Here is a 16516-nt window from a genome sequence, read left to right on the forward strand (position 1 = left end):
CTGGAGTGGGTTGCGATTTCCTTCTCCAAAATCGTATTAGGTATGAAGAAAATCATTTAATATTTAATGTTAATACCAGTCATTAGTGTCTGATTCTAGATAACAACCTGATATGGGCTTATATTTTCCAATATATCTTGAAAAATCTGCATTTTAATATTCATTTATATTATAAAAATTGGGACAAACAGTAATGGTCTCTTGATGGGTAGGAATAATTTCCAGGTATTATAAAAATCACTATTATATTCAAACCTTTGTTCTTTCTGAATGTATACCTTTATAATATGATACTATTTTTACCTGAACTAGATTTTTATGCTCTTCTTTCTATGTTGGCAACCTGATTTTGTGCCTTTGTCTTTATAAACTAGGAGGGATCTGAAAAACAGCTGTGCTACCAGCAGAGCTGGCTCAAAATTAACTGTGACTACTGTTCTTTTTGAATGTGTCACTGAATAGCAGAGTTATCTAAGCTCTTCTGGAGGAACTATGTTTTAGCTAAGAATAAAGTTCAGCAAAACATATAGGTATTGTGCTTCTGAAAAAACACTTCTAATTTATTAAACATAATCTATGATCATGCTTTGTTGTATGGTAATTTTAAAAATTTGAAAGTGCTACAGGTACTCAAACTTAACCTCTATGTGACATTTTAAAAATATGAAACTATAATTTGAAAATTTCCCATTTTTATTAATAAAGGGTAATATTTGTCCATTTTTATTTTATATCCATACCTATTGTTTAAAATATAACTTTATTTTGCATTGTAGTGTGTGCAGAGAATATTTCCAAAATGGTGGGAAGAGAAAAGCACTTGAAAAAGATGAGAAAAGAGCTATACTCGGCACTAAGACCACCCCAGCCTTAAATACACATGAATCTTCTAAACTTGAAGGTCATTTAACCAACCTCAGCTTTACAAACCCTGAATTTATAACTGAGTAAGTATATCTGTGTTAATAATGTAAAATAATGGTTTACAACAGGTAGTGGGCAGTTTGCTTCTCTGGTAGTGTTAGTTTGAGAAATGTAAATTGGTAATACTATTACATAGGAAAGTAGCATAAACCTTTAAGGGACATCTGGGAAACTAATAGTTCCATAGCATAGATTGGTCTTACTAAAACTGAGAAAGAATCATTCATTAAATGTTATAATAATTATATTTATGGTAATACAAAATATGAAAACAGCAAAATCCAATTAAATTTAAAGTGGCTGTCCACTAACAAAGAAATCACAAATAAAGAATTGATAGAAGATGATGATGATGACTTATCCAGTAGTCATGTATGAATGTGAGAGTTGGACTGTGAAGAAGGCTGAGCACCGAAGAATTGATGCTTTTGAACTGTGGTGTTGGAGAAGACTCTTGAGAGTCCCTTGGACTGCAAGGAGATCAGCCCTGGGACTTCTTTGGGAGGAATGATGCTAAAGCTGAAACTCCAGTACTTTGGCCACCTTATGCGAAGAGTTGACTCATTGGAAAAGACTCTGATGCTGGGAGGGATTGGGGGCAGGAGGAGAAGGGGACGACAGAGGATGAGATGGCTGGATGGCATCGCTGACTCGATGGACGTGAGTCTGAGTGAACTCCAGGAGTTGGTGATGGACAGGGAGGGCTGGCGTGCTGCGATTCATGGGGTTGCAAAGAGTCGGACACGACTGAGCAACTGAACTGAACTGATGATGATGATGATGACGACGATCGGGCTTCTGTGGTGGTTCAGCTGGTAAAAAATCTGCCTGCAATGCAGGAGACCCAGGTTCGATTCCTGGGTTGGGAAGATGCCCTAGAGAAGGGAATGTCTACCCACTCCAGTATTCTTGCCTGGAGAAGTCCATGGACAGGAGAGCCTGGCAGGCCACAGTCCATGGAGTTGCAAAGAGTTGGACATGATTGAGTGACTAACACATAGATTATTAATAGAATTAATTGCCATTATTTTATTGTCAATATAAAAACCTGCCTGCTAGTAATACATATGCATATAGGCACAAATTTTATTTAATAAATACATGAGTATTTTCCCAGTTTTATTGAGATATAATCGACATATAGGGGCTTCCCTGGTGGCTCAATGGTAGAGAGTCCACCTGCAATGCAGGAGAAATGTGGATTTAAGCTCTGGGTCTGGGAGATTCCCTGGAAAAGGAAAAAGCAACCAACTCCAGTATTTTCGCCTGGGAAATCCCACAGACAGAGGAGCCTGGTAGGCTACAGTCCATGATGTCGCAAGAGTCAGACATGACTTAGCAACTAAACTACCACCACCAGTCGGCATAGAACATTGTTTAAGACATAGAACAAAATGATTTAATATGTATATAATGTAAAAAGATTACCACAGTGAGTTAACCATACCTCACCTCACCTAATTACCCTTTTTTCCTTATGAGAACTTTTATTAACACCAGTTATCAAATATTCAATATAGTACTGTTAACCATAGTCACCATGCTGGACATTGTATCTCCAGAACTTAATTAGAAATACCTTTCACCCAATCTCCTACCTTCAGATCCTTAGCTCTGACAATCACAAATCTGATTTCTGTTCCTATCAGTTTGATTTTCTTTGCTTCTCCATAGAAGATCATATAGTATTTGTCTTTTCATGTCTGACTTCACTTAGTGTAATGACCAAGGTCCATCTGTATTCTGAAAATGGCAAGATCTCCCCCTTTTTTATGACTAAATAGTATTTCACTGTGTGTTCAATGTAATTAATTACTAATAGTATTTAAATTATTTATATATTGTAGTATCAGAATAAGTTTGTGGAATCAAGTAATATTTTATTACTCCCTTAGAATAATTCTAGAAACATTCCTGACAGACACTGAAGGCTAAACCATGGAAATTAAATTAGATTCTTTAAACAGTTACACACCTGTGATTTAATAACATTTCCTTTGGTTATTTTGATTTTATACCATGTTGAAATATCTAGTTGGGTAATTTTTTTTTTTTTTTTTGCTTAGTCACTCAGTCGTGTCTGATTCTTTGTGATCCCGTGGACTGTTGCCCACCAGGCTCCTCTGTCCATGGGGATTCTCCAGACAAGAATACTGGAGGGGATTGCCATGCCCTCCTCCAGGGGATCTTCTCAACTCAGGGATTGGACCCAGGTCTCCCACACTGCAGGTGGATTCTTTACCATCTGAGCCACCAGAAAATCCCAGTTAGATATAAACAATTTCACTAAAAAATTAACACATGTTTGATTAATTCTGTAGGAATAGATCTTTACCTTTATTCAAAGGTTACTACAAAGCTTACAAAGCATAATGAGTTGCTAAACAGCTTATACCTCGAGTATTCGTTCTTAAGTATTTAAAAAAAAAAATATTGACCAGTGTAAGAAATTATAGGGACTTCACTCGTGGTCCAGTGGTTAAGTCTTTGCACTTCCAGCACAAGGAACATGGGTTCAATCCCTGCTTGGGGAACTAAGATCCCACATTCCACATGATGTGACCAAAAAAAGAGAGAAAGAAATTATATAGTTACACAAATACCAAAAAACCAGGTACATATGGAAAATATGAATCTTAGCATTTTTATATGGTTCTTTATTACAGGCTCTGTTTCATTGTTGAGATAACCCTGTTTGTTACATCATTGTCATATTTTCCTTTAATTCTTTAAACATGGTTTCTTTGAATTTTTTGAGCATTTCTATAATAGCTGATTTGAGGTCTTGGCTAAATGCAGCATTTGGGCTCACTCAGAATCTTTCTATTTACTGCTGTTATTCTAGAATTTGGATTACACTTTCCTATTTTTCCTGCATGTCTCATCACTTTTTGTTGAAAAGTGTCCAATATATTTTTGATCATTTGTTATAGGAACTCCTGTTTGGATTTTTCCCGCAAGGAAGATGGGTACTGATGTTTTTTTTAGAAGTCTGCCTGCACTTCGTTTGTGGGATCTGTTTCCCTGGTAGTTTGTACATTACTATTTTTAATTTTTTAGGCTGGTCTAGACAGATTAGGGGTCAATGATAAGTCAGAAGTTGTGCTCAAACACCTCTCTAAACCTGTGAGGCCTCCAGCCTTTGCCAGTGGATGTGTGTTGATTTGGGAGAGTACATTTAAAATTAAGGCAGTTTTCAAGTCTGCCTCACCTTTTGCTCTCCGTCAGGCCCTCATGGGTCTCCCTTACACGTACATGTTCATTTAGCCTCCCAACCAGCCAAGGCTATGTGAAGAGTTTCTGTAGCCCTTCTGTGTGTCTCTCATTTCTGGAATCTTTGTGGAATTTCTAAATTTCTAACCAGCCTTCCAGTCTACAGTTCAGGCCAACCAAAACTGCAACCTGAAGCTAGCATAGCTGCTTACATTCCCTGTTTGTTCCTTACCAAGTTTGTTACTTAATTCTGTGTGTGTTTTTCACTCTTTACTCAAAATCCCTTTAACCCTTTCCAGAAGTGAAGTTGCTTTTTTTCACAGCCAGCCCTATCCTCAAATAATTTCCATACCAACTGAGCAAAGGGTGAAGGTAATGAGAGTGGCTTAAGGCAAAGGCACCACAAATCCCCACTGTTGTTAACCAGGTTCAGCTAATTTTCATGAATTAACATTTAGCAACATGTTTGTGTATGTTTGAGCCCTCAAATGGTTGTTTTTCATGATTGTGTTCTTTGTGATAGTTGTTTCTTGAAGAGTGTATTTGCCAGCTTCTCCCTTTGCTATAGTCAAATTTCAGTCTCTGGTTTACTTTTAAAGGAAAAAGAGTAGTTTTAAGTATTTAAAAGAAATATGATTGTTTATACATCATTGTTTAACTATTAATGTCATTGTTTAACTATTGATTGTTTAATATTGAAGTTAAGCATTGAAACATCTTAGCCTAAGATGGCTAGGTTTAGATTTTCTTCATTCTAGAAACTATTTCCTACAGCATCTGGCCCCAGTATGTTCAAGTATATTTATTCTTCCTATTCCTCTTACTCTTACTGCAGCCTGTATTCTAGTATTGTGGAACTATTTAAATTTCCCTAGTGGTATATGCTTGGTCTCACTGGCAGTTGCAAGTGCAGTGTATCCTTTTTCTGATCAACTATTGCTATATTACATTAGGATATATTTGAAATATCTTCCCTTTCAGAATTTAACTTGAACGTCTCAAAAGAATTGATACTCTGGTACCAAAAGCAAACTTTTTATAGCTCTATTACAGTACTTCTCAGGTTGTATTAATTATTTTTCTGACTACAAATTAAATAAGATAACAGTATGAAAATGTGGAAAAATTATTACTCAATTCTGGTTACATTTAGGTATATTTCTTTCCAGTCCTTTTAATAGGCCTCATTTCTTACACAATAGAGACCATATAGTATAAAAATTTTTATGTCAACTGCTCTTCCTATGCTATTGAAACAGTCATTCTGCATTAAATTTTATCATAAATAATCTACCACTATATGCATCTAAATATAAAGTGATCCTCAATACAAAATAATACTCAGTTTTCCCAAAGAGAATTTCTGCTCTCTTATACATAACACTTTCAGAGAGGTAGATGAACTAGTCAAAGGTCAGATGTTTATTTATAGATATTATTATAGGATTATATGTGCTTATTGCTATCTGAATCTGTTTGACTTGTGATTTTGCATAGCAAGCTGCTCAGTCGTGTCTGATTCTTTGTGACCCCATGGATTATAGCCAGGCTTCTCTGTCCATGGAATTTTCCAGGCAAGAATACTGGAATGGGTTGGGATCTCCTCCTCCAAGTGATTTTCCCCACCCAGGGATTGAACCTGAATCCACCTGCATTAGTAGGTGGATTCTTTATCACTGTGCTACTTGCAAATGTAGATAGCAAAGATTATCTTTTTCCCCCGTCTTAACCCAAAATAAAGTCATTTTGATTTCTGGGTTCAGATACATTCTCACATAGCAAAAATACCTTTGGTCTTTTTTCACTTACATTTTATGAAGACCAAAAATTTATTGTTGCTAGAGTCACTTTTTAAATAGCATCTATAGTTCAGAATTAAGATGTTACTTTTTGAATTTTATCCCAAGCCCCAGTTACTGCCATTCTTTCTAATAGTAAGATAGCTCTGTCCCAACCCTGCTTCATCTTGTACATATATACTTGTAAATGATATGAAATAAGTACTTTGATGCCTTTTAAAAAGTTTGATTTTTTTTTCAAAACATTTACCAAATAAACCATATTCTGGGTTGTAAAACACACCTTAACAAATTTAGAAAGATTTGAGTTAGAAGGTATTCTATAGAAGGTATTGTCTCAAACCACAACAGAATTAAACTATAAATCAATAACAATGAGAGCTCAAAAGGCCCAAAATATTTGTAGACTATCTAATTAGCATATGTGTCAAATAAAAAGTCACAGTAGAAATTTTTAAATATTGATACTTTGGACTAAATGAAAATGCATCTTATCACAATTGAAGAGCTCTAGTGAAAGCAGGCTTAGAGGGAAATTTTTAACATTGAATGTATATATTAGAAAAGAAGAAAGATGTAAAATCAGTAATATAAGCTTCTACCTTAGGAAACTAGGAAAACAAACCCAAATTAGATCTAAAGTAAGAAGAAAAGAAATAATGAAAATTAGAACAGAGATTAATGAAATCTGAAAGAAAACAGGGAAACCACAGAGAAAATCAGTGGAACCAAAAGCTGGTTCTTTGAAGGGCATTAAAACTAATAAACCTCTGGTCAAACTAACCAAGAAAAAAAGACAAATTACTAATATTAGAAATGAAAGAAAGCAATCACTACTGATACCATGGATGGTAAAAGGATAATACAGGAATATTATAAATAACTATGCCCACAAATTTGATAACTTAGATGAAATGGATATGACTGTATATATAAAAATGATGACCAAAAATTCTTTTTGGAGGGCTTCTTAAACTAAATATGCTTCCTTGGTAAGATATAAAGCATTCCCCCCAAATTCTGTTCACCTCAGTTTATAAGATTTTTATTATAGTTCTGTATATTATGCCCTCAATAGATAGTAAATTAAAGATTTACTATCTAAAACAGTTTATTATCTTAGTAATTAGAATTGAATTGAATTTGATCTAATAAAAATATAAAGCTAGTTAGACTTATGTAGAATTACAGAAAAGTAATTTAGAAAATAGGGTCTTTGGTGTTTTAACTAACAATTTACCATTTTCTAATGAGTTACTGCTGCCGCTGCTGCTGCTAAGTCACTTCAGTCCTGTCCAACTCTGCAACCCCATAGATGGCAGCCCACCAGGCTCTCCCGTCCCAGGGATTCTCCAGGCAAGAACACTGGAGTGTGTGGCCATGTCCTTCTCCAGGGCATGAAAGTGAAAAGTGAAAGGGAAGTTGCTCAGTCGTGTCCGACCCTCAGCGATCCCATGGACTGCAGCCTTCCAGGCTCCTCCATCCATGGGATTTTCCAGGCAAGATTACTGGAGTGGGTTGCCATTGCCTTCTCCGAATGAGTTACTTAAAGCCTAGTAAAACTCATCCTAAAATATCAGTGAATGTTATTCCCTTTATAGGGTTGGCAGCTGCTAAGTCACTTCAGTCGTGTCCGACTCTGTGCAACCCGATAGACGGCAGCCCACCAGGCTCCCCCGTCCCTGGGATTCTCCAGGCAAGAACACTGGAGTGAGTTGCCATTTCCTTCTCCAGTGCACGAAAGTGAACAGTCAAAGTGAAGTCGCTCAGTCGTGTCTGACCCTCAGCGACCCCATGGACTGCAGCCTACCAGGCTTCTCCATCCATGGGATTTTCCAAGCAAGAGTACTGGAGTGGGGTGCCATTGCCTTCTCCGAGGGTTGACAGAGGCATGTCATATTACCTGTTGTATAATTCTTAATGATAAATTAGTGGTTATTAACAATCAACCTCTTCCATTTCTTCTCTTTATCTTTTAAAAAAAAACTCTTCATCTTAATACATGTACTATATAAGGACATGTCCTTTTATCAGTCCATTTCTTGTCCATTCTTAATATTAGATTGGTGTAAAAGTAATTGTGGTTTTGCATTGTTGAACTTTGCTGTGTGATACTGGAATACATTCTTAAATAAATGTGGTTATTTTATACGTCATTTTAATTCACATTTCTCACTTTATGTTTTTTTGCTAATGACTTATTACTTGCTGTTTATTTTATATTTATTTTAGACTAGGGAAATGATGTTAGACAAAAAGCAAATTCCAGTGATTTTCTTACTAGAGTTCAAAATGGGTTGTAAAGCAGTGGAGACAACTTGCAACATCAACAGCACATTTGGCCCAGGAACTGCTAACGAACAGACGTACAGTGCAGTGGTGGTTCAAGAAGTTTTGCAAAGGAGATGACAGCCTTGAAGATGAGAAGCGAAGTGGTCATCTACTGGAAATTGACAGCAACCAATTGAGAGGATCATCAAAGCTGATCTTACAACTACATGAGAAGTTGCCAAAGAACTCAGCGTCAACCTTTCTACAGTCATTCCTCATTTGAAGCAAATTGGAAATGTGAAAAAGCTTGATAAGTGGGTGCCTCATGAGCTGACTGCAAATCAAAAAAGTTGTCATTTTGAACTGTCATCTTCTCTTATTCTGTGCAGCAACAATGATTGGATTGTGACATGCAATTAAAAGCGGATTTTATACAATAACCGGCAACAACCAGCTCAGTCATCAGACCAAGAAGATGCTCCGTATCCCTTCCCAAAGCTAAACTTGTACCAAAAAAAAATCAGGGTCACTTGTAGTGGTCTCCTGCCCATGTGACTCACTACAGCTTTCTGAATCCCAGTGAAACAATTACATCTGAGAAGTGTGTTCAGCAAATCAATGAGATACACCAAAAACTGCAAAGCTTGCAGCCAACTTTGGTCAACAAAAAGGGCCCCATTCTTCTCCATGACCATGCCCAACCGCCTCACAACAGCCAGTGCTTCAAAAGTTGAACAAATCGGGCTATGAAGTTTGCCTCATCCTCCATATTCACCTGACCTCTCGTCAGCTGACTACCACTTCTTCAACCATCTCGACAACTTTTTGCAGGGAACATGCTTCCAGAACAAGCAGAATACTTTCCAAGAGTTCATTGAATCCCAGAGGACAGATTTTTATGTTGTAGGAATAAACTTATTTCTCACTGGCAAAAATTAGTTTACTATAATTGTTCCTCTTTTGATTAATAATGATGTGTTTGAGCCTAGTTATAATGATCTAAAATTCACAGTCCAAAAGCACAATTACTTTTTCATCCAAAAGCACAATTACTTTTTCACCAACCTAATAGCAGCGCATCCCCTTTTTTCCCTTTTACATGTGGTTCCTGTGTTCTCTACTCTTCATTTTCATATCATCCTTTGGCACTTAATTTACTTCCATGATTTTGGTTACCATGTATATGATGATGATACCAAATCTGTATTTCCAAATCAGAGCTCTGATCTGATCTTCACATATCTAGCTGCCTGCTAAACTTCTCTGGTTGTGTTATTGCCTGTGAGATACCTTTATATCATGAGCAAGCTAATATTCTCCCCTTTTCTACTGAATCACCCAAATTTGTTCCTCTTCCAGTATTCCCTGGTTCATTAAATGTGTTTGTATGCCTAAGCTAGAAACTTAAAGATTTTTTTTCTTTACTCCTTCGCTATCTCAAGGCTTCCCTGGTAGCTCAGCTGGTAAAGATTCTGCCTGCAATGCAGGAGACCCTGGTTCAATTCCTGGGTGGGGAAAATCCCCTGGAGGAGGGCAGGGCAAACCACTCTGGTATTCTTGCCTGGAGAATCTGCATGGACAGAGGAGCTGGTGGGCTGCAGTCCATGGGGTCAGAAAGAGTTGTACATGACTGAGCAACTAAGCACAGCACAATGCAAGTTTAACAGTTCTCTGTATCAATGAGTTACTTCAATGGAGTTATTTACCTATTGTTGACAAAGCCTGTGAGATACCTTTGTATCATGAGCAAGCTAATATTTTCCCCTTTACTACTGAATCACCCAAATTTGTTCCTCTTCCAACGTTCCCTTTTTCATTAAATGCGTCTGTATGCCAAAGCTCGAAACTTAAAGATTTATTCTTGACTCCTTTCCTATCTCACTTTGCACATCTAGTATCACCAAGTCCTGTTATAGTTTCCAAGTTATCAATATCATTTCAGTCTGTCTGCCCCTCTGTGTCCTCTTCTCCCACCAGGGCAATTACAATAGACTCTCAACACTCTGAGGAAGAACTTCCTTTACTCCTAGGTTCGGTATCATCAACAAAGCTACATACTTCTCTAACTAACAGCAGATCTCAAAATATTATCCATGGATCTCTAGAAGTCTCTGAAGCCCTTTTGGGGAGGTCTGTGAGTTTGAAGTATTTCATGTTAATATTAAAATAGTATTTGCCTTTTTTACAATGTTGCTATTTGTACTGATAGTTTAGAAGCAGTGGTAGATAAAATTACTAGCATCTAGGCAGTGAAACCAAGTTATATTAATAGTCATTGTATTCTTCATCATGAACCCACAATTTTTTTTTAAAAAAAGGCCAGTTTCAATTTAAGATTGTTGGTGATGAGACAATAAAAATTATAAATTGTATTCAGTGTAACTCTTGAGTAATTATCTATTATGTCATATGATGAAATGGGAAGTACACAAAAGGCAAACTAAACCATCATGGCATGATTAGCTATTATCTATTTAGCCAGATTTGCAACAACAACAAAAAATGTTAAACAATGTCACTTTTCTCATTAACATTTTTATGTTGGAAAGTAGATTTTTTTTTTCAAAAATATTATGTATGTTAACCTATTATGATTTTTATTTTTGCTGTTTTTTAAATAAAAAATTTTTTTCTCAGCTTGTTTTTATACAGTAAGTATAAGTTGATATAATCTGTATGAACAGAAGTTCTTTGAGATCTTTAGTAACGCAAGAGTGGAAAGGAATTCTGAGACCAAAAAGTTTGAACACCCCTGCTCCAATGCATTATATTTTTCTTATTCTGTTTATGGTTTATCTTTCCTCTTAGACCACACTTTGTAAACCCTGTGAAGGTAAGGTCTACATCTGCCTTGCAGCTCAGCTCCTAGCATAGTGAAAACACATACAAGGTCCTCAATAGATACTTGTTAAGTTAAATAAATGAATTCAACAGGATATATTTATTATCTTGCATATTATTGAAAATGTGAGTCTCAGGCAAAGAAAATATTTTAAAAAACAGAAAATAGATATAGAAATATAATCTGCATCTGGGATTATTTTGATTGTTGGAAATACATAATATCATCTGGATATACAGAATATCACCTGAATCAGTCTGGAGAAAAACTGTATAGTAGAAGGAGAGAAAGGAAGAGCGAAACCTCAGTTATGGAACTTTAGGTAGTGCTTATGTATAATAGGAATGAAAAGGAAACTATAATGAACATAATAGTTCGGTATGGATTATCCAATTAAAGATAATCATTAATTGGACACAGATTGAGAAGATGTTCTTAAGAGAACCATGGTAGCAAGTGAAAAGGTTAAGATAGGATAATGTCTTTTGGGAAGTTCAGGAGTTTCCCCAAATGACTACAACACATGTATTATATTGTATTTGTTAAGTCTATAAATTTTTTTTATTATCTTGAATCACCTAAGTAGAATTTAACTGAATTTATTTTTAATGCTAATACAATAGCATTAACTAAATTAGAGAATGGAGAGATGCTGGCAATTGGCTAAAGTTAAAGAACAGAAGGCATATGTATATATATAGAATTGAGTGGGTTGAAGAATAAATTGTGTTGTTTTTGCTGCAGTTTTAAATCATCACCCCCTTCTTATCTCCAGGAAAATCACTTTCTTAATAAAAATCCCCTCTATAGTACTTCTCCAGAAGAAATGCTTTACTTGAAAGCTTTGTTCTCATCCCCCCTCCTTTTATAGATAAGTCTTTCTGGTCCAAAATTTTTAAAATCACTCATGACACTCAGAGAATGGATTTTTCGTTAGTTAATGCCATCTTTTCTAGTTAACTAGAATAACTTGCTCTTTTGGTATTGAATCTTAGAAAACATTTACTAATTTTTTTTCATTTAATAATTTTATATGGAGTGTTGGAGGGTGATGGTACTTAGTTTTCTTTGCCATTTTTAAATCACTTGCATTTTGCTAAGTGTAACTCATTCTTTGTCATAGCATTTTGATAGTGTCAAAATATTGCTGTGGTAAGTCATGGTTAAGGATACTACTCTGCATATTTTAACTGTTAAACATATAATAGTGATTTTCAGAGATTTCAGATAAAGTACATTTCATGATAAAGTATATTGAACATAGTTGGATTCTTCATTGTCTTATTTAGAAGCATCATAGCCAGTTACCAAGAGGGAAAGTCAGTTGAGACAAATTTTATTTTAACTGGTGGAATGTTTAACCTTCAATTTGCACTGTAATTTTTATTTTGTTACACACAGTCTGAAAGTCTGTATTTGAAAGGCAAAACTAGTGACCAGTAGGGTGAAGTCTAAAGTAGCCCCAGCAACCAGAACACTTAAGCAGGTATATTTTCAGTCATTCAAAAAAGTAATATTTACTAAATGCTTCTGTATTTCTAACTCTATGCTAGATACATGGAAAAGTGAGGTTTTAAAAAATATAGCATAATACCAAGGGGGGTAAATGTATGTAAATGTAGTAGGTGGCTTAGCTTACTTCTTCAACTTCATATTTCTGTATTTATTACTCTTGGTGGTTTACTTGGTAGTTTAAAAGTATAGGGTGGTCCCAGAGCAAAGCCATTGTTTTTCATGTCTTATTTTTAAATATTAACAGTATTAAGTCACCAAAGTAGTTGGCTTATTTGCATTTTAATTTAAATTCAGTTCTTTTTTGCTGAGTATAAGAAAAACAGATATTATGCTTTTCAGAATCAGTATACCCTGTTTTATGATTTGTCCAAGGAGGAGTGTTAATTTTTTTTTCGAAGTTTTGGTACATCAAAATATACACAGGAGCAAGGGAAAAGAGGTGGGACAGATTTAATTTCACTTAGACTCTCAGTGTGCTCAATGGCATTGGACCTGTAGACACTTAGAAACTCTTTGTGGGCAGGTAATTCCTTTTCAAAAGAATCAAGTGGATTCATATGAGAAAGTTGGAAAATTGTAAGAGATCTTTCATTCCCATTCCCTTAAAAAATAAGATTATTATACCTCATGTTTTAATCAGCATTGGTGATAATATATTTCCAGTATGTTTTACATGTTCTTTAATAATTATAAAATTGAGTACACAGTTTAATTTTAGCTTTTCTGTTGTTTGCATGCCCAGTAAGTATGAAACTGGGAGGTTGAAAATTCACAGCTTTAAGCAGGTTTAGTGAATTTTATCTTTGTCCCCATTGTACTAAGACTGATAACTAAGCTCGTTATCAAAGTATTATTTTAATTTTTCAGTTATTTTCATGAAGACAATAGTGCAATGAGTGGTGTAACTGATAATGGCATGTGCAGGGGAAAACATGAATCCCAGTTTTTAAATACCTTCATCTCGTGTTATTTAAGTTTCCCTGCTTTGCTTACACTCTCATTCTTTTGAGAAAGTATAGCTGTAATATTGTTTGAAAGCATATTTAAGAGGGGGAAACAAAAGTATCGGTAAATTAGAAGACTGCTGTTAAGTGAAACAAAGGAAATATAAAATTATTCTGAGATCTAGTACTTAGGCCTAGACAGGATTTATGGTGAAAAAGAGGGTTAGTGTCTTTGACTTTCTAAACCTTCTTTGAAGCTTATGGGGAAGCTGCTGTTTAAAAGAGATAAAATAGGAGCTGAAACTCTGTAATCAATAAACAACTGCCTTCTTGAGTTTCAGCCCACTCCTGCCTGACCACTTCTGTTTCACCAGGCAATAGCTATTGTAGCCACAGGCTGCTGGGTCACTGGAGGGCATGGCTTTTCCCTGATTCTCATCCATTTCCTTGCTTCACTTGGCCCATGGAAACTGCCTGCCCATGGAAACTACCTACCCATGGATCTGCCATAGACAGAGCTGGAATCTTTAGAATAGTCCCACTGTTACACAGAGTTCTGAATATTTCCTTGCACCAAATTTAATAACACATTGTTACTATGCTTATTCTTACTATACTGATAATAGCCAAATTAGTCCTATTGAGAACAGTATGTGGAGGAGTGAACAGATAACCTCAGTTCCCAAATCATATATTATTTATGATGTTTTCTGAAGTGGCAGTCAAGAGTTCGACACGACTGAGCAACTGAACTGAACTGAGTCCTCGTGTAGTACTATGTATTTATTATATTGTGTGTATTTCCCATTCTCAGTTCAGCTTTACTTATAGAAAGGCATGTGAAAATAATTTGTGATATTTTATTAATAGAGCAGTTACCTAAATTATATTCCTGCTGTGTAAATTTAAGGTCAGTAACTTTGCCTTGTAACTATATCATCAGTACCTATGAAATACCTGGCATACCAGGTAAAGTCACTCAGTCGTGTCCAACTCTTTGCGACCCCATGGGCTGTAGCCTACCAGGCTCCTCTGTCCATGGGATTTTCCAGGCAATAGTACTGGCGTGGATTGCCATTTCCTTCTCCAGGGGATCTTCCTGACCCAGGGATTGAATCCGGGTCTCCCACATTGTAGACAGATGCTTAACCGTCTGAGCCACCAGGGAAGTCCTACCTGGCATACAGTAATTAGTATATATTTGAATAAGTGAAAGAAAAATATGGAAACAATTGAGTAATATGATATAGAAAGTATGAGAACAATTGCTTTACTTCTGGAGAATATTTTAAAATTAAGAGTGTGGTCTTAAGAACATGACCATAGATGTAATGTGAACCTCGGATGGAAGCCTTCTTTGAAATATGTAAGTTGTTGAAGAACCTTAGCCAGCTGGATTCTTTTCTACCTCAGTTTGCCAATGCAGTGGTTTTTAGCCTTCAAAGAAACATTGTTACCTATGTTAACTTTAATCTAAACCAGTAGCAGTAGAGGTCATAGCATAGAGCTTTTAAACTATAAATATGAATGTAGAGTAGTAAGGCATTTCAGAATGACATTGTCTACCTCACACAATCTTTAAGCTTTTAGGCAATGTTTATTTGCATTAAGGACTGCTAAGAGGGAAAACTTGTTCTTCCCAGGATCTGGGTACTTTTATGATTAGCTCTAGATTGAATACATATTCCCAAAGGTAGAAATGGTTTTGAAAACCTGAGAAAGTCTGTATATTTGACAGAATTCACAGTAAATTAATCTACTCTGTCATGAAATCAGAAGAGAACTTGTGTCTGTGTCTAAAAGCCAGGTTTTCTTTAGGCTTTAATAATGGTTGAGAACTTTAAGAAAGGATTAGAGAATTGTAAAAGAATTAAGTTAATCACTTTAGTAACTTGCCCAAGGGTTATTATAATAATCTTCCTAACCATTATAATTTTCCAAACCATGTACTAGTGAGTACTTCAGGAGGGCAGATGTTCAAATTCTGTTATTCTCTGCTTTAACTCAGGGGCTTAACACAGTAACCTTGCACATAAATTGAAAAGAAAGTGCTAGTCGCTCAGTCATATCCGACTATTTGCAACCCCAGGGACTGTCATCTGCCAGGCTGCTTTGTCCATAGGATTTCCCAGGCAAGAATAGTGGAATGAGTTGCCATTTCTTTTTCCAGGGCATCTTCCCAACTCACATAAAGTGAAAGTGAAAAGTGAAGTCACTCAGTCGTGTCCGACTCTTTGCAACCCCATGGACTGCAGCCTACCAAGCTCCTCTGTCCATGGGATTTTCCATGCAAGAGTACCAGAGTGAGTTGCAAACACATCAAATCAATGAATGAATGAATTCTCTTAAAAGAGACCATAAAATGAATTTTAACCAAAACCCCAGATAGTGCCAATCTCATGATTAAGTTAACTGTGATTTTAGAACAAAGAAAACTTAATTGAGGTTAGAATCGGGAAATTAGTAGTACTTTGTTTCCTTTATTTTCTTGTTATCCCTACAATATCTTTTCAGTTCTGTGTACTATTGAGTACTTTGATGTTGGCCCACAGAATCTAAAGGAGGATAAATACAACATTATGGGTGCTCTTAATAAGAAAAACAAAGGATTAAAATGTTAGAAGCAGACTAAGAAAAGGCTTTAAAAAGGGGGGCTCAGGTGGTGGAGGGATTGTGTGGGATACTTCATATCTTGAGAAAACGGTGAGAATCTGATATCTCTATCTATTCTTTGGCTTCTTACCCTGGTTAATAAAAGACAATGTATCTAGTTTTAACCCACTTGAGTTTAACCACTCTGAACAAAGATGAGATCAGTTCAAGTAATTGCCATGGAAGGAGGCCTTCATACACAAAAATGAAAAAGAGGAAATAAAGGGGAGAATTTTTCAAAGCATAGTAGATTAGAAACCTTAAAACAGAAGAGTCTGTTACATAATAACAAAATGTGACACTGAGAGAAAAGACAACTATCTTAGAGGAAAACAAATAATTCTAGAAACAGGCAA

At 35.8% G+C, this 16516-nt stretch overlaps 1 protein-coding gene across 1 annotated transcript in view; it reads left to right on the forward strand.

Annotated features, from left to right (window-relative positions):
- Positions 1-16516, forward strand: part of BMT2 (base methyltransferase of 25S rRNA 2 homolog) — a 77678-nt gene that overhangs the window by 31600 nt on the left and 29562 nt on the right. The window contains exon 3 of the mRNA XM_052639131.1: positions 777-947. Coding sequence (XP_052495091.1) covers positions 777-947 — 171 coding nt within the window. The remainder of the gene's footprint in view (positions 1-776; positions 948-16516) is intronic.

Source organism: Budorcas taxicolor, chromosome 4, assembly GCF_023091745.1.
Source record: "Budorcas taxicolor isolate Tak-1 chromosome 4, Takin1.1, whole genome shotgun sequence".
Lineage (NCBI taxonomy): Eukaryota > Metazoa > Chordata > Mammalia > Artiodactyla > Bovidae > Budorcas > Budorcas taxicolor.